At 38.9% G+C, this 26,633-nt stretch overlaps 1 protein-coding gene across 3 annotated transcripts in view; it reads left to right on the top strand.

Moving 5' to 3' along the window:
• Positions 1 to 26,633, top strand: part of TRPC7 (transient receptor potential cation channel, subfamily C, member 7) — a 286,556-nt gene that overhangs the window by 151,789 nt on the left and 108,134 nt on the right. For 2 of the 3 annotated variants that reach the window (XM_006899491.1, XM_006899490.1), the window contains one exon: positions 20,201 to 20,365. The exons of the other annotated variant lie outside the window; for it this stretch is intronic. In XM_006899491.1, the coding sequence (XP_006899553.1) occupies positions 20,201 to 20,365 (165 nt within the window). The remainder of the gene's footprint in view (positions 1 to 20,200; positions 20,366 to 26,633) is intronic. 3 annotated transcript variants of the gene reach the window in all.

Below are 26,633 nucleotides of genomic sequence, written 5' to 3'. Positions count from 1 at the left end.
ATATACTTTGGGCATGTTGTAAGGAGAGATAGGTCTTTGGAGAGGGACATCATGCTGGGCAGAGTGGAGGGACAGCGCAGGTGGGGAAGACCCTCTATGAGGTGGATTGATTCAGTAACTGGGGTAATCGGGATGGGTGTGTCAGAGGCAATGAGATTGGCACAGGATAGAGCAGGGTTTAAGGCTGTTGTATATAGGGTCGCTATGAGTCGCAAGTGACTCGACAGCACATAACAACAAGAACAACATGGCCTGGGTCAGGCACACCTTCGTCTCTAGACTGACACTGTTGCTCTTCAGTACTGATAGCAAACATTCCCAATGCAATTCATCTTTTAATTTCCTGGCTGCTGGTACCAAGAGTGTTGTTTGTGGAACCAAGCAAACTAAAGCTGTTAACAATCTCAATCTCTTCACCATCTATCATGGTGCTGCCAATCAGCCCAGTGGTGAGGAACTTTGTTTTCTTGATGTTGAGCTTCAATCCATATTTAAGGACTGTTAGTTGTAGATCCATGTAAAATGAAATCCTTAACAATTTCCCCCTTTTCTCCATTCATCATGTTGCTAACTACTGGTTCGGTTATGAGAATTTTTGTTTTATGTTGAAGTAATTCACACTGAATGATAGTCTTTGCTTTTCATAAGTGCTTTTAAGTTTTCCTCATTTTCTGCAAACAAAGCTGTGTCACCAGCATATGTAGACTGTTGATAACATTTCCTCCAATCTTAATTCCACATTCTTCATATACACATTGAAAAGGTGGAAAACATATGGAAAGGATACAACACTGACACACCTCTCCTGATTTTAAGCCAAGTAGTATCCCTGTGTACTGTCTGGAAGACTGTTTGTTGATCTGTGTATAGGTTCTGCATGAACACAACTCAGTATTCTAGAATAGCCATTGCTGTTTCAATGTAATCCATAATTTATTATAATCCAAAGAGTCAAGTGCTTTTTCATTGTCAATAAAACATAAGGAAACATCGTACTAGCACTCTCTGTGCAGTTTATACTTTGTTTTTAAAAAAAGATATTTCTAGTATAAGTAATTTGTTTTGCAAAATTCTATCATGCAGTCCTTGGCATCACTTCTACAACCAAGTCTATATTTTCCATCTACAAATCCTTCTTTGTTTCCAATTTCAAAATTCAAATAATCCATTGTTGTCAGTGTGTCTTAGTTGCACATTTTATTGTTTTGCAACTACACAAGGTGATTAAAATTCCCAATTTCTTCTTCTTTGACTTTAATGTCTGGTACATAAAATTGAGCAATAATCATGTTAATTAGTATTCCATCTAGGAATATGACTAATATCCTAGTATTGAAATATTGTACTTCTGGATAAATCTCCCAATATTCTTTTCTTACTATGAAGTGATTCCATTCCTCTTCAGTTTGTCATACTGGGTATAGCAGACTCCCTGCCCAAATCTAAAATTATCTAACAGTGTGTATGGAGTGAAGAGGTCCCTTATTTCTTGAGACATTCTCTCCAGATGATATAGGAGTTTTCTTCTTGTACAATCATTAGACATGTATCTCAACTGCCTTTAAAAATTAAAGTTGTTTGTTTTTAATCAGCCTTCAGTAGAGAGTTAAAGATTTATTAACCATGTCTTCTGAAAAGCCGTAAACCTGTAGTCTCATGTACAGGTGATGTGACATAGCTAGAAGTGCTGAGACTCTGTCACAAAAAAAAAAAACCCCCACACACAAAAAAAAAACCCATGAGGACCCTGATCCTATTGGTGTCTCCAAGTTTTCTATCCAAAGGCACAGGACCTCACGTTATGTTATTTACTAATTTAAGAAGTATTACCTGAGCACAATTCTGAAAAGCACAGGCTTCATCATGAGTTTATACTCCAGTGAAGGATTTCACAATAACTACAATTAACCAAGAGACTAGCAGTTACACAAGAGGAGAAAAAGAGAGAGTCTCACGAGAGAGAGTACAGTAAGGTGTTATGGAAGAAACATTTATTGAGTTGAGCAGAACTTTGATTAAATGCTCATGAGAGGGAAAGCTTTCTACTTAGAAGACACACCTTAAGCAAAAGGTCAAAATGGAAACTATTTGAAGATTCTGAGAATAGCTTTGTTGCAATTTTTTCCAAAGACTAAAGATAGAAAAGAGCAGAACCATGAATGTGAGCTTGATGTCAGATTTTCAACACTGTCTCCCACTACTCTCCCTTCCTTTGTTCTGTTATTTTTCCTTCATTTTTTTCTCTAATTAAAATTCCCTTCAATTCATACGTGCATCTTTTGATCTAACACAAACAGTGCAATTAGAGTAGATATAGAATTAGCATAGCAGCTTCTATTTCTCTGGATAAGAAAGTCAAAGATAAACTCCCTTTACCAAGACAATCTACTGTCACAGAATGAAAAAAAGCACCCTGAACTCTGGCTGTAAAACCACATTTCTGAATCATATAGTCGCATAATTTGATGGGTGAAGGGAGAGGTGGGTGAAGCAGACAGGAAAGAGCCAGTGTGAAAAACAATGTATACAAACTTTGTAAATAAACCAGTATAAGTAAATAAAATTTTTTAAAAAAACCATATCTTCAATTCAAAGGCTTATAAAGCCACCCTTATATTTGTTAGGTAGAATGCAGCAATAATACAACACAGAAGTGATACTAGAAACTTTGGCTTTAAGTCAAAATGTTGTCAAATATCTACTTTGAAGCTCAATTTGAATTTTAATCCTGATTCTATAACCTAACAACTCTCACAGAGCCATAAGCTTTAAAATAGGCCCAAAGATAAGTCCTTCTTCATGGTGTACTGAAAATCAATGATAAAATTCTCACAGTGTAGTCAGCACTGGTTCCAATGCATAAAGTGTGCTCAATAAATGTTTACTTTTATAATAATTTATTAAAGAAAAGGAACTAAGACCTGAAAGAGTTTAAGTCAAAGCCAACCACATCAAAACAATACAAATCAGAACTTAGTAGAATTCAAGTTTTGGAGTCAGAAAGACCAAAGCTTGATCGCATTTGTGCTAATTACTATCTGTGATACTGTGGTAAACTTGATCTGACCATACTTTCTTTAACTACAAGATTATAGAGAACAGAACTGTAATAGAACATCTAGAACATTTAATTATGTTCATGTAGAACCTGTACATGAACAAAGAGGCAGTTATTTTAACAGAACAAGGAGATAGTGCATGAGTTAAAACAAGGCAAAGTATGTGTCAGGGTTGTAGCCTTTTGCCATATCTACTCAATATGTGTGTTTGACCAAAGAGCTTAAGAAGCTTGACTATAAGAAGAATGTATGAGGTCTCCACAAAAGAAAGATCTATAACACAATTACAAAATGGGCAAAAGACATGCAAAGAGTTTTCACAGAAGATATTCAGATGGCCACCAGACACATGAAGAAATGATCAAAATCACTTGGCAATAAGAGAGATGCAAATCAAAACCACAATGAGATACCATCTTCACACCATTATCAGTGGCAAAGTTTAACAAGACACCAAGTAATAAATGTTGGAGAGGATGGAACAAGTAGGAACTCATATACATTGTTGGTGGGATTGTAAAATAGTACCACCACTCTGGAAGGCAGTTTGACATTTCCTCAGAAAGTTGAACACACAAACATCGAATGCTGGTGAGGTTTTGGAGAAACTGAAACCCTTATTCACTATTGGTGGGAGTGTAAAATGGTGCAACCACTATGGAGGCTGTATGGCACTTTCTCCAAAAGCTGCAAATAGAAATACCATTTGACCCAGAAATTCCATTACTGGGAATTTACACTAAAGAAATAATAACTGCCACCCAAACAGATATATGCACACTCATGTTTGTTGTGGCTGTGTTTGCAACAGCAAAGAGCTGGAAAGAACCCAAGTGCCCATCAACAAACAAATGGATAGAGAAACTGTGGTATAGTCACACAATGGAATACTATGCAGCACTGAAAAGCAAGGAACTCATGAAATATTATGCAAAATGGATGACCCTGGAGGAAATTATGCTGAGTTAAATATCTAAGTGACAAAAGGACAACTATTGCATAGAACCACTGTTGTAACATCAGAGTTGAGGGAAGACAGAAAAGGAGGTGTGGAATGATGCATATTATTGCACTGAAACAGATGAGGGAAAGATCTGCTTAAAAGAGATATATGAATGAGTATTCTTGTAATTACAGAAGTCCAGAGCGAAGGCTGCTTAGTGAAGTGAACTTGGGGGGGGGGGAATTGCATAACAGAGTTTTTCTTTTTCTTTTCAAGGAGAAGAGTAATTTTGGGGAAGGGGTGGGCAGGGAGAAAAGTGCAACAATGAATGACTGGAAACCCCAAGTCTCTGTAAACTTCCATTAAAATTAATTTTTAAAAAAAAAGCTGAACACAGAAATATTATATGACCCAGCTATTTCACTGTTCAGGAATATACTCTGAAGAAATGAGAAATGAGGCACAAAGAGAGACTTGTATACCAATGTTCACAGGGGCATTATTCATTATCTCAAGAACATGCAAGTAGCCCAAATGTCCAACCACAAAAGGACTGAGAAACTGTGGTACCTTCACATGATGGAATACTAAGCAGCATGCTAGAGCAGGAGGCAGGCGTGTAGGGGTTAATCATAGTGTTGAATAATGTGAGGAAGGGAGCAAGAGATGGACAAATAAAATGGGAAAATCAGTGTGTAAAACAACACATACAAACTTTGTACATAAAACAGTAAAAAATTAGTAAGTAAATAATTTTATTTATTTTTTTTAAAAAAGAGAAGGATCAGGATTTGAAAAGGATCCAACAACCTGAAACATGCAGATGACACAACCTTGTTTGCCGAGAGTGAAGAAGACTTGAAGTACTTACTGAATATCAAACAGTACAACTGTCAGTATGGATTACATTTTAACATTAAGAAAACAAAAAACCTTACCACTGGACCAATACGTAATATCATGACAAAGGGAGAAAAGATTGAAATTTTGAAGGTTTTCATTTTCCTTGGATCCATCATCAACATCCATGGAGTCAATACTCAAGAAATCAAAAGACATTTTATATTGGGCCAGTCTGCTGCCAGTGACCTCTTTAAAGTGTTGAAGAGCAAGGCTTTTGCTTTCAGACATAAGGTATATTTGACTCAATATTATCTTTTTCTTGAAACAAAATTTTTTATTTTGTTATATTATCTAAAGTTTACAGAAAAGTTGGATTTTTCATTCATTGTTGCACATTTCCCTCCTCCTTCCCTTCTCCCTCCTCCAGTTCACTTTCTTTTTTATTTTTTGTAGAATTACCTCTCACCCTCTTCCCCTTTCCCCAGTCCTCTTTGCAATGTACCTCTTACTCCTTTTAAACAATTCTTTCCTTCATCTGTTCTCATGCAATGTTCCTCATCTATCCATTTTTATTCTATTCTCCTCACAACCCCCCAAGTCAGTTCTGCTGTGTAATAGTGGTGCTATGTAGTATTTGTCCTTTTATGACTGTGATATTTCTCTCAGCGTAATATCCTCCAGGGTCACTCATGATGTGTAATGTTTTAAGAGTTTACTGTTTTTTCATTGCCGCATACTATTTCATTGTGTGGATATAGTTTTTCTGTCTATTCGTTTGTTGATGGGCACTTGGGTTGTTCCCATCTCTTCACTATTGTGAATTATGCAGCAATAAAGATGGGTGTGCATACATCTATTTTGATAGCAGTCCTGGTTTCTTTAGAGTATATTTCTAGTAGTGGCATTGCTAGATCTAACGGTACTTCTTTTTGAGAAAGCATCAAACCACCTTCCATATCGATTGCACCATTTTACACTCCACCAGCAGTGAATAAGTGTTCCAATCTCTCCACAATCTCACCAGCACTTGTTGTTGTTGTTGTTATGTGCCATCGAGTTGCCTGTGACTCATAGCGACCCTATGTACAACAGCCCTAAACTCTGCTCTGTCCTGTGCCAACCTCAATGTCTCCAACACACCCTCGCGATTACCCCAGTCACTGAATCAATCCATCTCCTAGAGGGCCTTCCCCTCCTGTGCCTGCCCTCCACCCTCCCAAGCATGATGTCCTTCTCCATGGACTGGTCTCTCCTTAAACCATGACCAAAGTATGTTGGAGCCTCAGAATCCTTGCTTCCAAGGAGCTATCCAGTTTAACCCTCTCCAAGATGAATCTGTTTGTTTTCTTAGCAGTCCATGGTACCCTCAATATTCTTCTCCAACACCAAAGCTCAAAGGCATCAATTCTCCTTCTATCCTCCCTAGTCATTGTCCAACTCTCTGATGCATAACAAGTGATTGCAAAGATCATCAGCATTTATTTTATACTTATTTATTTACAAAGTTTGAATACATCATTTTTCACACCAGATTCTTCCCATTTCCTTCATACACACCCCTCATCAAATTGTGCAACCCTATGATTAACCACCCATCCTCACCCCTCAGTTTCCTCCCTCTCCCCTCAGAGAAATTCATATTCATTTTACAATAATGGTCTTATACATTATTTGTCCTTGTGAGACTGACTTAGTTTACTCAACATAATGCTGTCCAGTCCCTCCCAAGTTAGGTAGTAATTTACAAAATCATTGCTCCTGCATGCTGTATAGTTTTTCATTATGTGGATGTATGATAATTTCTCAATCCATTCTACTGTGGTTAGATATTTCAGCTGTTTCCATATTCTTCCAATGGTGAATAATGCTGCTATGAACACTGATGTACAAGTCTCCATTTGAGCCTCAATTCTCATTTTCTTGGGGTATTATTCCAAGAAATGGAATAGCTGGGTCCTATGGAATTTCTATGTTCAACTTTTTGAGGAAGCGCTAACCTGCCTTCCATTGTGGTTGTAACATTTTACAATCCCACCAACAATGAATAAGAGTTCCTATCTTGCCACATCCTCTCCAACATTTATTACTTGCTGTCTTGTTAAACTCTGCCATTGCTACTAGAGTAAGATGGTATCTATCTCATTGATAACCCAAATACAATATGGGCTAAAGAAATGGAAAGAATTTTTACAGAAGAAGATATTCGAATGGTCAACAGACACATTAAGAAATGCTCAAAATCATAAGAAAGACGCAAATCAAAACTGCCAACATTTATTATTTGCTGTTCTGTTGAACTTTGCTATTGTTGCTCGGGTAAGATGATATTTACTCAATATTTTCAGTTGAGATATATAGATAGATAGGCAGATATAGAGCTAGAGCTAGAGCTAGAGATAGAGATAGAGATAGAGATAGAGATAGAGATAGAGGTAGAGATAGAGATATATAGATATAGATTAGATATACATATATAAAAGCTGAACTGTGAATAACTAAAGAACACAAGCCTTTGAATTTTGGTGCTGGCAAAGAGTAGTGAACATACCATGGATTGTCAAAAGAACACACAAATCAGTCTTGGAAGAAATGCAGCGAGGTTGATCCTTAGAAGTAAAGATGGTGAGACTTTATCTCACTTATTTTGGGAATGCTATCAAAGGAGTCAGTTCTTGAAGAAAGACATCATGCTTGGAAAAGAAAAGAGTAGGAAAGGAGAGGAAGAGCCTCAAGAAGATGGACTTACATGGTGACTGTAACAATGGGCTTGAACAGAAGACATGGTGAGGATGGTGAAGACTGGACAAGGTTTCAATCTGTTGTTTGTAGTATTGCTATGAGTTAGAGGCAACTTAATGATATATAACAACAATTGCGAAGACCACAGATAATGTAAGTTAAGTTCCTTCATATTGTAGGTCCTCAAATAGCAGTAGAAATGCAAAGTTCTCATTTTGCCTGGTGTCCATATTAAAGGCTCCTTGAACGATGCATGACTTGATAAGCTTCCTACAAGAAGCTTTAAGGTTTCTCTTTCTTCCTAAACACTATCACCACTCTCTCAGGATTATCATGAATTATCTTCTTATAATGGGCACTGAGAAGTCTCACGGGTAAAAAATTGGTGAAAATAATCATGATGATAACATTGACACCAAACCTGAATAATACACAGATTTAAAAATTTTTTAAAGCAGTAATTTATTTTTTTTATTATAAACAAGCACATTAAGTGTCTAAGTGTCTCCAGCAATGTTTAACTCTACAAATACTACTGTCACCCAACACTCTCTGCTCAGCAAAGAGAAAAGGAAAAAGTCCTAGTTAGAGGACCCATCAATATTGGAGGGCAGCTAAGAGAAGTGGTAGTAACAGTAATTCCAAGAATCACCTTAAATACTAAGTACCAGGCTATGCACTGAATAAAAAAAAAAAAAATACCATGTTCCTTTTCCATGGAATATGAAGCTCAGAGCAACAAAGCAATTTACTCAAGGTTATATATTATAGCAGATCTAGGATTTGAACCTGAGTTGTCCAACTTCAGAGCCTGTGCTAACTCCGCTAATTGCTGGCACAAAGAAGAGAAGTTTAAGAAGCAGGAGAGGGAAGAAATAGTACATCTCACGAATAAAGATGAGTCAGAAAACAATGTGGATAGTTCATGTTCCGTGAGCATTTAGCATTCATTTGTTCACTCATCATGGACATTCTGCTCAGCCCTGTTACTGAGTTGTGACTGATAAGTCCTACTTTATTTCCAGAGCCAAAGAGCTGACAGTTACAATGGTCAAGGTCTGAAATGTCTCTCTATTATCTTGTGACACAGAGTTGACCACAGTAGCTTGTCAAAGGGAGCACAAAGGGAGAGTTTTGTAAGTGAATAACAAACTAATAAACTCATAAGCAGAATGACCTTTACCTTTCCCTCCTTTCCTACCCTTACGAGAACTTTGCCAAGATAAACTGAATGAGAATATCATTAACACCAAGGAACATAATCTTCAAAAAAGATCCCAAACAAGAAATGATACACAGAAATATTCTCATTCAAAATCAAATATTTATATTGTGTGCAACCACTGATTAGTACTTCAGTGTCTGTCTCTCTCAGCCCAAACTTGCAATTTTGAGAAGAAAAGATATCAGTAAGAAAATGCTATGACGAGCTAAGTGGAAAATCTTGACCACTGTCACATCGGATATCAGTAAGGCCTTTGATGGTTTAGCTGTATAAAGGAAAGTCATTTTCTCTATAAGCACTGGATTTTATGAAATTTTTTCTTCAGCTAAGTTATTCTTCAGCTTATCAAATCACTCACTGCCACATCTCATTACTGTGTAAATGAGGTCTACTCTTGGAAAATTCTGTGTTTACAGGAAATGGATTCACATAGTCTCAAGACTGCTAAGATCAAATATAGTCCTTACCCTTTACTCTAAAAATGAGGGGGGGAGGCGGAAGAGAAGCAGTACTTAACAGCTTTTAAGCTAGGGTGGGGCTGCAGAAAAGACATTAAGAGAGGATGAAAATATGCTTTTTGCAAATTCTGTAACCTACACTGCTCCTAGCTAATAAAAAGCTCCCTAACTGGTTGTTGTTGTTGTGTTGTTATGTGCCGTCAAGTCGTTTCCGACTCATAGCGACCCTATGCACAACAGCCCTAAACCCTGCTCTATCCTGCGCCAACCACACTGCCTCTGACACACCCATCCCGATTACCCCAGTCACCGAGTCAATCCATCTCATAGAGGGTCTTCCCCTCCTGCGCCGTCCCTCCACCCTCCCAAGCATGATGTCCCTCTCCAAGGACTCGTCCCTCCTGGCAACATGTCCAAAGTATGTCAGACGAAGCCCCAGAATCCTTGCCTCCAAGGAGTAGCTTGGTTTAATCCTCTCCAAGCTGAATCTGTTTGTTTTCCTGGCAGTCCATGGTACATTCAGTACTCTTCTCCAGCACCACAGCTCAAAAGCATCCACTCTCCTTCTGTCCTCCCTAGTCATTGTCCAACTCTCTGATGCATAACAAGCGATTGCAAAGACCATGGCCTGTATCAGGCGCACCTTAGTCTCCAGAGAGACACTGTTGCTCCTGAGTACTTTAGAGAGGTCCCTAACAGCAGACTTTCCCATCGCGATACACTTTTTTATTTCCTGACTGCTGGTGCCAAGAGTGTTGACTGTGGAGCCAAGCAAACTGAAGCTGTGAACAATCAATCTCTTCGCCATCCATCCTGACGCTGCCAATTGGTCCAGTGGTGAGAATTTTTGTCTTCTGGACATTGAGCCTCAATCCATACTGAAGGCTGCAGTCCTTGACCCTTCGCAGCAAGTGCATGAGGTCCTCCTCAGTTTCAGAAAGCAGGGTTGTGTCATCTCCATAACGCAGATTGTTAACAGATCTTCCACCAATCCTGATGCCACATTTCTCCTCATAGAGCCCAGCCTCTCGGATAATCTGCTCTGCATACATGTTGAAAAGGTATGGAGACAGGATGCATCCCTGGCGCACACCCTTCCCAATTTTGACCCATGCAGTGTTACCCTGCTCTGTTCTGACTACTGCCTCTTGGTCCAAGTATAGGTTTCGCATTAGCACAATTAAATGTTCTGGGATTCCCATTCTTCTCAGAGTCAGCCACAGTTTGTTATGATCCACACAATCAAATGCCTTTGCATAATCAATGAAACACAGATAGACATAAAAACCCTAACTGGTAGAGAGTAATATATTGGCGTCTCTAATGAACTAGGCTTTATGATGACCCTTACTGCCCTCACCTATTTTGAGCTGCCACAATATCAAGCTACATCTTCAGTGGAAAATTAAAAGGAAGACGATGAACAGAGTGGTTTAATTCTGTGGCTGGGTGAATGTGGCTATGGGGACCTTTCCAAATGCAATCAATACTTCAAGAAAATGTTTGTGGAAACAGCATGGTGATCAGCAATAATGGTGGAAGAATGAGAATAGAGTTGAAGAAACTGCAAAAGAGAAAGAGAATTAATGTGTTGAGGTGTGGGATAAGAAAGGGTAAGTGTAGGCTTATCTATATTTATCAGATACATTTTATAGCAAAAACCAAAACTAACTGCACTGCCTTCAGGTCAACTCCAACTCACAGCAAGCCTACAGTATATAGAATAGGGTTTCCAAGGCTATTATTCCAGTAGTAGGCTGCTTCATTCTGTCTGTGAAACAACTAATGGATGTGAACCATCAGCCTTCCAGTTAGAACCTGCACTCTTTAACCACTATACCACTGCTGGTATTGTTTTTGGGGGCCATCAAGTAAACTTAACATTCACAGCAACCCTATGAACAATAGATCAGAATCTTGCCCTAATTTGCACCATCCTCATGATCTCTATCTACCATGTTTGAGCCCACAGTTATAGTTATTGGGTCAATCCATCTAACTGAGGGACCCTCTCTTTCACTAAGATATCCCAAAATGATGCCTATAAAAGGAACAGATAAAATATGAGGGGTGGCTGAGGCTGACTTCTACCCACTTCAAAAAGGGGAGTTTTCCCTGTCTATGTAATATCCATAGTACCATACAAATAACTACATACTCAGTTATGCCACCCTCCATGCTCCTGCACCTATTTCTACAAATCACTGAGTCCAATGTTTGCTGTAACTTGACTCACAGACGTTACTCATAGTTGTGGGTTTATTAGGAAAATAGGTTGGGAAGTGGAGGAGGCATAGAACATTACACAGTCTGAGTCTGGGTTTAGTCCAGCAGGCCCAAGCCAGATTAACAAAACACTGTTCCTCAATTTGTGAAAGTTCAGATTCAGTTCAGCAGTAAAAATAAACTTCTGGTTTCCAAAATCAGTGCAGCAAATTTTATCTCTGAGCAGTTACAAGTCAGCTTTTTAATCATTCAGCAATCAAATGCTTCAACTGTGGCTCCATTTCCAAAATCCCTCCGGTTATACCTTGGAACAGTTACTTCACAGCAGTGCCACAGTCTCTTCGCTGTCTTCCATAGTCTCTTCACAGTATCTCCACCACCAACTCTCACAGTGTGGAAAGTGCTCTCTTATATTTATCTCACAGTTGTTGATGATTTTCAAGACCATGTGTCTACAGTGTAAGTGGTGGGAGACCATGCCCTCAAGAGAGGCTAACACAGTGGCTAGGAAAAGCTAGTTTTCAAGGTTTCTGACACCACAATGCCTTCTTTCAAGGACTAACACCATCTGAAAATGAGCCCAAAGTAAGTAAAACAAACTCTTACCTGCCTAGTCTCAAAGGAGCACTTTGGGTGCACTTCCTCCAAGATAGATTAGTTTGTTCTTTTGGCAGTTCTCCTTATAGTCAATACTCTTTACCATGCCACTTGTTAGTCGCCATTGAGTTGAGTACAATTCAAAGCAACTCTATGAACAACATTTCCAAAACTTACCCTTTCCCACGCAAACGACTCGATGGCACATAACAATAACAACAACATGCCATCTTCACAAGCTCAGACACACTCAAACCATTATTGTAGTCACTGTGTCAATCCACTAGGTTGGCTTCCTCTCCTTCACCATACCTCCATTATATGACTAGGAGTCCTTAACATGTTATACCCTAAACCACTACCTAGTAGTTGATTCCAATTCATAAAAACCTTCTATCAGGTTTCTAAACTATTAAAACTTTACAAGAGGAAATCACCCATATAGCTGACTTTTCAACTAGCAGCCCAATACATTATGCGACCAGTGTTCCTCATAAATGATGTGTTGTTGTTGTTGTTGTTGTTGTTGTTGTTGTTATTTACCATTAAGTCAACTGCAATTCATAGCAACCCTATGTACCATAGCTCTGAACCCTTTCCTATCCTGAGCCAATCCCACTGTCTCAAACATAACTACCTCCATTATCCCAGTGACTGTGCTAATCCATTTCATCTAGGGTCTTCCTCTCCATTCCAGTCCCTCCACCTTTCCAAGCATGATTTCCTTCTCCAAGGACTGGTTCCTCTTGGCAACATGCCCAAAGTATGTCAGATAGAACATGAAAATCTTGCCTCCAAGAAGCAACTTGGTTTCTCCCTCTCTAGGACAGATCTGTTTGTTTTCTTAGAAGCCTGTGATATATTCAATATTCTTCTCCAGCACCACAACTCAAAGACATCAATTTTTACTCTGTCATCCTTATTCACCTCCAGCTCTCTGGTGCTTAGCAGGTAACTGCGAAGAACATGGCCTGGTTCAGGTGTACCTTAGTCTCTAAACTAAAACTATTACTTTTTAGCACTGTGGAGAGGACCTTGCCAGGAGATTTTTCAAATGCAATTAATTAATCTTTTGAATTCCTGACTACTGGTGTCAAAAGTGTTGACAATGACATAGGGTTATTTTGGAGGCGCTAATCTAAGGATTTCATAAATATGAACTTACTTAATTCTCATTATCAACTTTAGTTTACACAAAAGAAAAACAAAGCATGGAAACACTAAAAAACTGACCTAAGGTTACATGGTAAGCAAGTGGCAGGGCTTAGATTGGAATCCAGTAATCCTCCCCCAGTCCACCCACTTAATCAACAATTATAAGGAATGTCTTATATCCCACTGTAACATGAATATCTGCCTCCAGGGTGTTAACATCTCATAAAACAGTGCCAGAAATACTGTTATTAGAGGTTTTAAAAATGATACAGGAATTCATTTAAAAAAAACAAAACCAGAACTTCAGTACTATCGAGCCAGATCAACTTATAGCTAAGCTTCCAATAAGTTTTCAGGAGGCTGTAAATCACAGGGAAAGAGACTATTCATCTTTCCTCTAGAGGAGACACTGGTGGATTCAAACCATCAGAGAGGCACCACCTTTGAGTTAGTAGCAAAATTCTTTACAGAGTACTCATTCCGGGCTGCCTTAACTTTAAATTAGTATTCTTAAAATGTCACCAATTTCTTTGTTGATGAAGAAAAAAACCAGGAAAATTAATACTGGAGATTTTTGCCTAAGAGCTATAAAAGATAAATAGCAGCCATAGACCAATTAAAGGAAAAGGCAGAACCAAGGTTTACCTTGTATGACTAAGAGTCCAATTATAGCAGAAGTATGTTCTCAGGTGTCAGATAGGACAAAAAATTAAAAAGATGTTCAGGTGAGGTATTAACAAACACTAGCTTTGGGTACAAATTAATTTACATTAATCATAAAAGTTGATAGAAATATGTAACCAGGACAGAGGGTTTGTGATAGATTTCAGAATGAACTTCACATACACTGGTTCTTCTTGACCTCAAATCTTGCTTCCCACCAGTCTCTTTTTCTATTACAGAAAATGGTCTCAGAGGCTGGAGATAAGTAAGAGTTAAAAGGCCCCAACTGAAGTTCTGCACAGGCCAACCGTTGATATAGAGGTTGCTCAAGATTTTGAGTTCCCCATGAAATTCAAAACATCAAGTTGCCCAATCAAACTCAACACTTCTTTCAGCCCATTGTTGTTGATGTTGTTGTTGTTGTTGTTATGTGCCCTTGAGTCGCTTGTGACTCATGGTGACTCTATATACAAGAGCCCTAAATGCTGCTCTATCCTGTGTCAACTTCACCATCTCTGACACACTCAGTCCCACCACCCCACCCACAGAATGGATCCATCTCATCTAGGGTCTTCCTCTCCTGCACCATCCTTCCACTCTCCCAAACATGATGTCCCTCTCCAAGGACCAGTCCCTCCTTGCACATGCCCAAAGTATGTCAGATGGAGCTTCAGAATCCTTGATTCCATGGAGCATTCCAGCTTCACCCTCTCCAGGACAAACCTGTTTGTTCTCCTAGCAGTCCATGGTATATTCAACACTCTTCTCCAGCACCACAGATCAAAGGCATCAATTCTCTATAATCCCTAGTCACTGTCCAACTCTCCGATGCATAGCACGTAATTGCAAAGACTATAGCCTGGATCAGGTGCACCTTAGTCTCCAGCCTGACATTATTGCTCTTCAGCCCCTTACAAACCCCTTATTTTGAAGAATGAGAGTCTTCTTGTTGGGAAAACCAAGATGGTCACATAAGTTCTTCCCTTGAAACACCTTCCTACAAATGTATCATGCTCTGGGTCCAGAATAATTTTGAGCAGAAATGACCTGGGCAAAGCTCTAGGTGAAAACTCTCTCTTTTTTTCTTTTTTTGAGGTGGTTTGTTCTTTTTTTTAAGTTTTATTCTATTATAATTATTACTATTATTCATTTTAATGAAAATTTACAGAGACTTTGGATTTCCATTCATTCACTGTTGCACTTTTCTCCCTGCCCACCTCTCCCCCCACCCAGTTCACTCTTCTCTTTGAAAAGTAAAAGAAAAATTCTTTCACTGTTATACAATCCCTCCCTCAATGTCCACTCCACTTTGTAGCATTTATTCTGGACTCCTGTCATGATAATAAAACCTAATCACATATCCCTTTTAAACAGTTTTCTCCCTCATCGTTTCAATGCAGTATACATTACTTATCCCATCTTTCTCAGTTTCCCCCCAACCTCAATGTCAGGTCCATTTTACAACAGTGGCCCCATGCAGTATTTGTCCTTTTGTGACTGAGATAGTTCACTCAAAATAATGTCCTCCAGGGTCACCCATTTTGAATAATATTGCATGAGTTCCTTGTTTTTCAATGCAGTGTAGTATTCCATTGTGTGACTATACCAGAGCTTCTCTACCCATTCGTTTGTTGATGGGCACTTGGGTTGTTTCCAATTCTTTGCTACTGTGAACAAAGCCATGATAAACATGGGTGTGCATATATCTGCTTGGGTGGCAGTTATGGTTTTTTGGGATATATTCCCAAAGTAGTGGAATTGCTGGGTCAAATGGTATCTCTATTTACAACTTTTTGAGAAAGCTCCCCACTGCCTTCCATAGTGGTTGGTTAACACGTCCACCAACAGTGAATAAGGGTTCCAGTTTCTCCACAACCTCGCCAGCATTTGTTGCTTGCTGTTCTGTTAAATTTTGCTATTCTGACTGGGATGAGATGATATCTCATAGGTTTTTTTTATATGCATCTCTTAGAGCTAGGGATTTTGAACATTTCTTCATGTGTTTGTTGGCCATCCGAATGTAGTATATTTAGAAAACCCTAAAGACACAGCAAGAAAACTACTGGACATAGTTGACCAATTTAGCAAAGTAGCAGAATATATGATCAACATACAAAAATCAGTTGGATTTCTGTAGAGTGACAAATAGAATACAGAGCTGGAGCTAAGAAAAGCAATACCCTTCACAATATACAACCACAAGATTAAATACCTGGGAGTAAATCCAACCAGGAGCACAAAGGATCTGTGCAAAGAAAATTACAAAACATTACTACAAGAAATAAAAAGAGACCCAGAGAAGTGGAAGAATATCCCTTGCTCATGGATAGAAGACTCAAGATTGTGAAAATGGCAATACTACCAAAGGCAATTTACACATTCAATGCAATCCCAATTACAAATACCAATCCCTTTCTTCAACGAGATGGAAAGACAATCTCCAGTTTCATTTGGAATGGAAAGAAGCCCTGAATAAGCAAAGCACTCCTTGAAAATAGAAAAAAGGTAGGAGACATCTCACTCCCTGATTTCAAATCCTACTACACTGCCATGGTGGTCAAGACAGCATGGTACTGGTACAATGACAGCCACATAGACCAATGGTATAGCACTGAGAACCCAGAAATCAGCCCATCTACCTACGGTGAACTGATTTTTGACAAGGAGATGAAATCAGTTAAGTGGGGAAACAACAGCCTTTTTAACAAATGGTGTTGGAAAACTATCTGCAGAAGACTCAAGCAAGATCCACACCTCACTCCGTACAAAAAACCAACTCTAGGTGGATCATGGACCTAGGACTAAAACCAAGGACTATAAACTTCATTAAAGAAAAGCTTGGAAGAACTCTAGAAGCCCTAATCCACAATATACACAGTCTTCCAAGCATCCTGAAAAATCTATAACCAGGAGAGGATAAAATAGATGAATGGGACCTTCTAAGAATCAAATCCCTATGCACATCCAGAAACTTCTCCAACAGTGTATAAGGGGAAGCCACAGACTGGGAAAAAGTATTTGGTAATGACATGTCAGAAAAGGGACTTATATCTAGAATTTATAAAATATTTGAGCACCACAACAAGATAAACAGTCCAACTGAAAAATGGGTACAGGATATGAACAGACACTTCACCAAAAAAAAAAAAAACTGTCTTTTGATCATTTCATCTTTCTGCTGCCAAAGAAAGAACACCCAAGACAACAATGGTGTCCTGGGTTTCATGCTATCCTAGCTACAGGCTTTTCTCTCAAAGGCACTGTTCTGACCTTCTTTTTGAAAATCCTCCCACACAAGGTTTTTCCTGCCTTTCTTCCCTGGGTGTCTTTTTAGTCAGAGGGGTTTTTTGTCCTGTTGGCATTATTTCATTTGTTACTCTCATCTTGGCTGGGTCAGGAGTGTTATGTCTGTGTTGTTCAAAAACAGAGTGGGGAAAAATATCCTTTCATATATACTGAACTATCATATATATAGTTCTCTATATACACTTATTAATCATGGCGTTGTCATCAAAGGCTTGCTACAACTATAGAAATGTTCATTATAAAATTCTGGATTCCTTTAAAATATACTGCTAATCCTATTAGCACTCAGCTATTTACTGGAAGACTGGTGATTTGAATCCACTAGTCCCTCCATGGATGAAAGATGTTAATGGTGTGCTTCTATAAAGATAACAGCTCTATTCTGGAAATACTATGGAGCAACTCTACTCTGTCATATGGAGTCACTGAGGTTTCTATGAGTCAGAATTGACTCAAAGCAGTAGATCTGGGGCTATTCCTGGAAGTATTAATATAACATTTATGTAGAAATAAAGAATATGTCCCAACTCGCTTTTAGTACAGGGGAAGAATGACAGTCATAGAAATTCAAACTCTCTAACTGGAATAAGGTAGAATGCCAAGAGAGGCCCCTTTGTTTCAGTTGGGCTCAAATTTTCCTCTGAGGGAAGTAAGGAATGTAGAAATGGTCCTGCGTTCTCCCTCAGAACTTCTTCCCCTCTGTTGCTCAATCTGTTGTGCTGACTTGTTTGCAGGAGGCAGCACAGAATGAGCTCGCCTGAGATATAGACAAAGAAGTTGTTGATGAGGACTGGGACTGGAATCCTTCCAGAAGCAGTCACAGTGCAGGGTGCCACTAGGTGAGCTGTGTGGTTGTCTCCTGCTATTTCATGTGTATCCACCCACCTTTTAAATAACCTGAGAGTTTATTTAAATTTTTTTTAATTATTTAAATTTAAATTCTCCAGAAGAATTCCATTTGTGTACCTATAAAAGGCTAACTTGTTGAAAAACAAAATCAACCTGGACCCCTTCCAAAAATGCCATCCCACTAGGACATTCCTATATGGCCAGATTTTGAAAATTACAAAACATCTGCATAATTTTCTTTCAGTCGTTCCACTTGCTATATGCTAGAAAGAGGCCAGGAAACCTCAAAACCTTCTGGCTGGGGGCACTTTTCTGGGTTTATAAAATTCTGTTGCTCTTACTTTCTCAAGGAAAGATCATAATGACTCTGCATCCAAAAAGTCTCATTTGCATCTGTATTCAAACAACATTATTGGCAGGAGTTGTAAGGCCAAATAAACCACTGATAATGTCCTCAACAGATCACCCAACTGCTTCTGTGAATTCTTAGAAAATTAAAATAAGAACAAAATGCTGTCTGCATTGATAATTTTTTAGTAAGTCTTACGCATATTGTTCTTAAAAGTAAAAAGGGAATGTTTGGCATTTCCCAGGAAATGTACATCCATTGTACATGTTTCCAAAATAATTCAATGAAACACATGGAATAAAACCTGACACCTCCATAGGTACTGGTATATTCTATATCATGGTATGTGCAATTAACCAAAAATGTCCATCTCATCCTCCAGGGTAAAGTGTTAAAAAGTCAGTCTGTATCTGGATCTTGTCCACAGATTTCTGTAACACTCCAGTAGAATACAGGTACTCAGGCTGCCAAAAGCAACAACAGCTTCCTCCTGTCACAGAAGAGAAGGGGGAAAAACCTAATTCACATCATTTCCTCAAGTTTAAATTTTATTTTCCAAAATCCTTACCAGGGTACTGAGTCAAAGAACTAACGGACAGGTGGGTGGGGGGAATACCTGCAGAAAAGGGGATGCTTTTGTTGTAGCAACTCAAGCCAACTTGCTGAATGAAGCAGAAAGAATTCTGAGGTAGACCATGCCATGGATCACAAGAGTAGAGCAGAGGTGGGTCCCAGAGATGGCCATGCACTATCTTTGCCTCTCTCTATGTGTCTTCATTCTTCTTTCTCTTTTAAATTGGATTATTCTGTTAATGTTTACAGAGTGGAAGATGGCTACCCAGAGATCGGACGTTTACATTCAGAGAATAATAAACTCTGAAGTTTACATGTTGACTCCCTAGTAAATACAGACTCTCTCTAAATCTAGGTCTCAATACTCAGAAGAGAAGAAAGCTCACTGATTTAATTACTGTCAAGGTTTCCTTTCAGTCCAATAAGCCTTATTGGATGGTACTAGGTCACCCAGTAATACCAGAGGCCCATCTTGACTATCTTGTAACCTATGCATAGGGCATTTTTTAAAACAGGATGTGAGGGGGGAAAATGGTTATACATAAGCAAAGAACCGACAACTTGGGGAATACAATGTGTTAGTGCTTACCACAAAAACCGCCATAAATCCAAGCTGAACACCCAGAGATGGATGATTCAGTAGGGAAATATTGACTTTTTGCAATTCTTCTGGAAACAAGTATTTTGAGCTAAACAACTAGCTAAAGAGGGAAACTAGATGCATATATCATCAAACAGTCCAGGATAGGCTCTCTTTTGCATAGAAGAATACAGAGGATCAGGGACTTTACAAAATATGGCCATGGTCAATCACCTCCTAAAAGGAAAAACAAAATTCAAACTGTTATCTGATCCCAAAGCCCCACTCATGTTCTATCCATACTCTGTGCTGCCTCCTATATGAACCCTGCCTAGAAATAAGTTTCTTTTTAGCCACTAAAGAGCCTAGATTGGAGACAAGTCTTGACCCAGAAACTAGCTGTCATTTTCTGTGGTCTGCAAATTCTCTGGGCCCTCAGTGTACAATCACTGATGCAGCTGGTCCTAGCATCCCTAAATCGGGTGGGGATGACCCAGAACCAAGTCTAATGCTCAAGCCACCCTTGTCCCCAAGGTGGAACAATCTAATTCCAATTCCAATGTGGGTTGTTTACTGTTCAAGTACTACCGATGCCATTTTCCTGTTTGCGTTTTGTTTTTGTTTTGTTTTTACAGTTCGTTGCTCATCCTAACTGTCAACAGCAATTACTTACCATGTGGTATGAAAATCTCTCAGGCTTACGTCAACAATCTATCGCTGTGAAATTCCTGGCTGTCTTTGGAGTCTCCATAGGCCTCCCTTTTCTCGCCATAGCCTATTGGATTGCTCCGTGCAGCAAGGTACAGACTGCTTAAGGTGCATGTCGTTTGTGGTTATTTCTTTTCTCTTCTTAGCATGATCTAAAGTCAATTCTGTTTAAATAAGCAGCTGAGTTTTCCCCACATTTAAATAAAATAGCCCTAAGACAACTATCACTAAATGGAAAACCATGTAAGAGGAAAATGCTAATATTATTTTTAGTAGCATTAAAATGAAACATAAGAAATGTAATGGGAAATTTTAAACATGCGAGGCATAATCTGAAAAGCCTATGAACAGATGAGAGGGGAAATAGCAGGCACTTTTCCCTTTTAATTAAGTAATGTGCTAAACAGGTCCTCTACACCCATAGTAATTATTACAATAATAATAATAATAGCCAATTTTCATTGAGTACTTTCTCTCCACTAAGCCCTTTTCATTAGACATCTCTCTTCATTTCCTCAATTGCCTTATGACATATACATGTAATGGCAGACTCAGAGATGAGAAGTAATTAATAGGTGGCAAGGCTGAGAATCAGCTGTGTGCATGCTGGGTCACAACAGACCCACCTCGTGGCTCTCTGGAGTGTGTTCTGGCACAGCAAATATAAAAGTACAAGAAGAAAGGAGAGAAGCGCTTAAGAGGATGCAGGATTGAGTTCTTTCCTCACAAGGAATTTGTCTAGAGCCTGTTAGTAACAAAAGGAGTAGAGCCCCTCCCCAGAGGCTAAGCTGCCATGCTGCCTGCTCCAGCCCCCCAACCCCCATCCCCCATTTCCCCACCTGCAGCCCATTCATTTGAGCAAAAGCCACAGAAAACCTCCGAAGTCACTTCAGCTTCAGGCAAGAATTAGCAACTCTAAGACCCAAACTTGCAGAAATGTAAAAATACATTTCATGAATTTAAAATTGTCATTAAAGTTTCCAAAATGGCATCTACCTAGTGATACATTGAATAAGGATTTAGGCTTATTTAGGTAGTCAATATTTAGTCATGGAAGTATGACTATAGGAAGATTAGTGTCAAAAGAATTTTAGGAGCCAATGTAATCAATAAGTGTCATTAGTGAACCTACTCTCATTTCAACTCTGTTAAGAAGAACTCATGATGGAATGATGGGTCCTGACACTTCAGGGCAGCTGGTGAGACCACTTGCCTGAACGATTCCAAAGGAGAGTATCAGAGAGAAAGTTCAGGATTCAAACTCCTTCTCTGTAAAATGGTATTAAAAACAGAAGCTCTTAGGCTGAGTGTCTGAAGTGTTAACCCTTGCATTTATTGAGTAGCTGGTTTTAATGAAAGTTGGTCTTTTGTGCCAAAAATTTTTAAATCACAACTCCTTGAATGATGCAGCTACACATAGTATTTTTTTTATGAACTGAAAATGTAAAACATCAAAACTAAAAAAATACTAGTTGAATTTAATGTGGTTTGAAGCTGATCATTATTGCTTTCAGGCACTTATTTTGAAGCTCTATCTAGTCTATACTGCAAATCAGACCACTACCCAATGTGAGGCACTGCACTGCCAACATAAAGGTATGCAGTTTGAATCGACCAGAGGATCTGTGGGAGAAAGATGGGCAATCTCCTCTTTTGAAAATAACTGCTCTCTGAAAAAGAACTGGAGTTATGAGTTAGTTCCAATTTGATGGTACACAAGCACCACCACACAGAATTCAATGATTAGGAAAGCTTACCTTGACTTTTCCTGAGCTCCACATTAATTCTAGGCTGATCATGCATTAAAATAACAGTGACTTAGTGGAGAAAATGTTACCAATCCTCAATTTTGCTTTAAAGTTAAATGTGAGGGCTTCCCAAAAACTAGACCCAGATAACACCAATAAACTCTCCTAGATTGTCGGTAACTACTTGTCCCTGTTGACCCAGGAAAAAACCCAGAGAGTCTATCACAGAAGCTAGCTAATCTTTTTATTTTCAGTAAGTGTAGGAAGAAGGATCTTGATCAGGACCACAGAGATGTAATTTTTAAAATATTTAATAAGATTCTGAGGTTATTTGGATCTGATAAATGTAGGGGTGACTGCCTCTTGGAATATAGGAGGCACATCTATAACATATTCTGGAATATTTTAATATAAACAATTATAGATGATATTGGTCTCATGACTGGAGCTTCCTTTGGTCTGTTCAGGTACATGTGTGAATGCTACTTTGTGCTCACTGAAATTCCAAGAAAATCAGAAAATATTAAGGACTAATGATAAACATGAGCTGATTATTAAGCCACTTGTCACATCTCTATACTCTCCGGGCTCCAAATCTGAGCTTGATGCAGTGTAAGAAGCATTGATAGCTGAGTGACAAGTCTTAGTCTACAGCATGAGATGACTCCTGGTAGCTTCTCTCATTACGAGGAAAGATTCCCTCATTAAAGAGCTTGTCAAACTTGCTCTGAGGCAGCCAAAGGACAGATAAAACAGTAAAACTATTTTTAGTCTTTCTATTCACTATTTAGAAAGAGTTCTTTTCAAGTTTGGCAGAGATATTACTGGGGATTACAAAGGGGTCACATCTCCATGTGAAGAAACCAGCCCTCTGTAAGGGCTCCCGATACCCAGAATAAATGTGCTCCCAGGAGTGGAACAGTGAGAGGTGTGCTGATAGGCTAATACTTCTCTTGTCAAGGACAACTGCTTTTACATCTGTTTAGTAACTGCATGAAATTGCCAGTATCATTTCAATGATTTCATGGTGTAATAACATCACAGTCTTCTCAAAAAAACAAATTTAGACCTTTATATCCTTTTAATAAATGTATTCATAAAATATCACTGCTAAACTTAATCGACTGGCTAATATTCGTCAATATCTAGCAAATGTGAAAATTTCAGTTCCCAACCTAATAGTGCATTTACTTCCAGGCAGTTGCTGCCCTAATTACAGCACTATTAGAAGTACTAACATCACCTGATTAGTCTACCAAAGTGACCTCATCAGTTCTTTCCTATTGAATTCCCAAAGCTGCCAACTCTATTTTTATACTTTTACCTTGTGAGGGTCCCGAAGAAATGGTGTTAAATAAAAAATTACAAGGTTACGGTTGTCATCAAAAGCTCAGTTTACTAACATTGTATAATGAGATAACCATGTCATAGATACGTACATATGGTCATAATTACCAGCCAGGACCATGAGACGAGTCTGTCAGGGCCAATTATAAAAAGGGAATTCTGTTTCTCATTTCTCATTGTCATCACCAGTATAGTTGAGGTCAGTCAGTCCCCTAGGAGGCTACCGAGTTCTTATCTGCATGGATATTCTTTAGATCTTTAATAGAGAGAAGAGCTCTATTTCCTCTCTACAAGCCCCCCAATGCCAAAGGACCTTTATGGCTGATTAGGTTGTTTTCCATCCTCAGCTATTCCATTCTGATTCATAATTTAAATTGTTTGTCAATGAAAAACTAAGAACCTAAAGAATAACAGTCTCTCTCAAAGGTTCAAAGAGCGCCTCCACAGCAGGTGGAACGAGACAGAAGTCAGTTTCATGAAAATGTTAAAGTACTGCACAAGCTCCAATTATAAAAGTACAAAACAAGCTGACTTCCTCCAATCCTTGTTAACCTTTGCTGGTTAATTATCTTTATAAATTAATCCTAAGCGTCAGACACCAAGAGCCATAAACAACTTTAGAAACCTAACTAATTCTTTGAAGTGAGCAATCTATTAATTCTTATTGCCACACAACTCTTACTTTTAAAAATATCAAAGTGTTAGTTGCCAACCCCTTCGTCTGAAATAAAAACAAACAGCAAGGAAGTCGTGACTGCAGCTTCTGAAAATCTCTGCTCAGCCTTGCCAAAACTAAAACGGCCCAAACAGGGGTTCTCAAACCATGGGTACAAGACCTAACCAGAAAAGAATGATATATCAAAAAAAAACCAAAACCTTTTGTTTCCTACACATCTGCCCCTATCAGAGAGGTACACTAAATTAAAGAAAATCATACCATTGTTTAAGTACTCCCATGGAAGCAGTGGGCTTTTGTACCTAGTGGTAAGAAGCTGTATTGCGATCCTGAAGGCACTCAGTTTGAACCCACCAGCAGCTCCCTGGGAAAAAGATGGGCAACATTCTCTCATGCATTTAACTACCTCTGAAAACCCGCTGAAGGGTCAGCAATAGGTCAATTACAACTCAGTGATACACAAAAACCATGGAAGGAAGCAGAGCATCTACACTTTAATGATACAAATGCTTCTGCCTCATAAACTAAGAGAATAGTCAAGCATTCATTGCCTCGCTGGTGTAAAATTTAGAAGTATCACAAGGCTGAATATTTGTTGTTGTTGTTGTTATGTGCCATCAAGTTGCCTGCAACTCACAGTGACCCTATGTACAACAGTTCTGAAATCTGCCCAATCTCATCATCTCTGACAGTTCTAATCTCATTCCTCCAGTCACTGAGTCAATCCATCTCATCCTAGGTATTCCTCTCCTGCACTGTCCCTCCATGCTTCCAAGCATGATGTCCCTCTCCAAAAACTGATCCCTCCTGACCATGGGCCTAAAGTATGTGAGATGAAGTGTCAAAATACTTGCCTCCAGGGAGAAGCCTGGTTTTACCCTCTCCAGGACAAACTTGTTTGTTCTCCTGGCAATCCACAGTATGTTCAACACTCTTCTCCGGCACCACAACTCAAAGGCATTGATCATTTTTCTTCCATCATCTTTAGTTATTGTACAGCTCTCTGATGCATAAGTAATTGAGAAAACCATGGCCTGGATCAGACCCACTTTAGTCTCCACTTTAGTCTCCAGACTGGCATAGTTGTTCTTCAGTACTCTGGAGAAGTCTCTGACAGCAAACTTTTCCAATGCAATTCGTCTTTGGATTTCCTGACTGCTGGTGCCAAGAGTGCTGATATGTAGCTCAAATTGAGCTCTGAAACCTTCTCTATCTACTTGTTGGCACAGTCTTTGGCCAATGTCTCTCCATACTACAGAATCAGCAACTTTGAAGGACTAACTCTCAAACTTGTTTTTATCCCCAGTATCCAACACCATCTTGCACATAATACCCTAAAATGGGCTCAACACATAAATACAGAATTTATGAACCCTTGCACACAAGCTTTTCAAAAGTCAGTAGAGTTTCTTTTAAGATTCCCCTCCATGAAATTTCCTGAGGCTTGGCCCGTACCACCCACTTAGTTCTCTGCTCGGTACCAGGCCCCACTGGCCTAAGTGTTTCCTGCATCTTAAAGAATATATCCATCACATCCACTTTATGTGACAGGTACTGTTTTCATTCCCATTTTACAGATGAAGAAACTTAGAAACCAAACAATTAAGGACCTTGACAAAAGTCTGTGGGGACTTAACCACTGAAATGTCCCTTTCTTTAGTTACATTAGCAGCACTGCAGCCCTCAGTATGAAAAACACACATCTTAGCTGCTACTTTACAATTGACTTGGAAAAATACCTGATTTAGATCTTTAGAGTGGCTGTACTGTACTTTTCAAGATGGAGAGAGTCAAAATAAACACATGGCTAGATACTTGCTCTTTCTTTGGAAACATCATTATATTTCTATTTCTATTTCTATTTCTATTTCTATTTCTATTTCTATTTCTATTTCTATTTCTATTTCTATTTCTATTTATATTTATATTTATATTTATATTTATATTCTAAAGTGGAAAAAAATAACCAACCCTACTAATATATAGAGGACTTTCTCCCAAAAAGAGAGTTGTGGTGGCTGTTATGTGCCACCGAATCACCTGCAAATCATAGTGACCCTGTGTACAGCAGTTCTGAACCCCACCCTGTGCTGAGCCATTCTCACTAATTCTAACAAACCAACCCTCATTGCCCCAGTTAGTGTATGAATTCATCTCATCTGAGTCTTCCTCTCCTGTGCTGTCCCTCCACCCTTCCAAGAATGATGTCCTTCGCCAAGGACTGGTTCCTCTTGGCCTAGTGCCCAAAGTATGTGAGATGGGGCTTCAAGATCCTGACCTCCAAGAAGAAACTTGATTTCACCCTCTACAAGACAGACCTATTTGTTTTCTTGGCAGTCCATGGTATGTTCAAGACTCTTCTCCTGTATCACAATTCAAAGGCATCAATTCTTCTTCCCTCATCTTTCATCACTGTCCAACTATCTGATGATTGGCAAGTAACTGCAAAGATCATAACCTGGATTAGATGTGCCTTAGTCTCTAGGTTGACATTGTTGCTTTTCAGTACCCTGGAGAAGTTCCTGACAAAAGACTTCGCCAATACAATTCATCTACTGATTTCCTGACTGCTGGTGTTAAGAGTCTTGA

This window comes from Elephantulus edwardii, unplaced genomic scaffold (assembly GCF_000299155.1).
Source record: "Elephantulus edwardii isolate Elephantulus edwardi_28Jun2011 unplaced genomic scaffold, EleEdw1.0 scaffold00259, whole genome shotgun sequence".
In the NCBI taxonomy this organism is placed as follows: Eukaryota; Metazoa; Chordata; class Mammalia; order Macroscelidea; family Macroscelididae; genus Elephantulus; species Elephantulus edwardii.
Note: the sequence above shows the minus strand (reverse complement) of the source record. Positions and strands in the feature narration are given on the sequence as shown.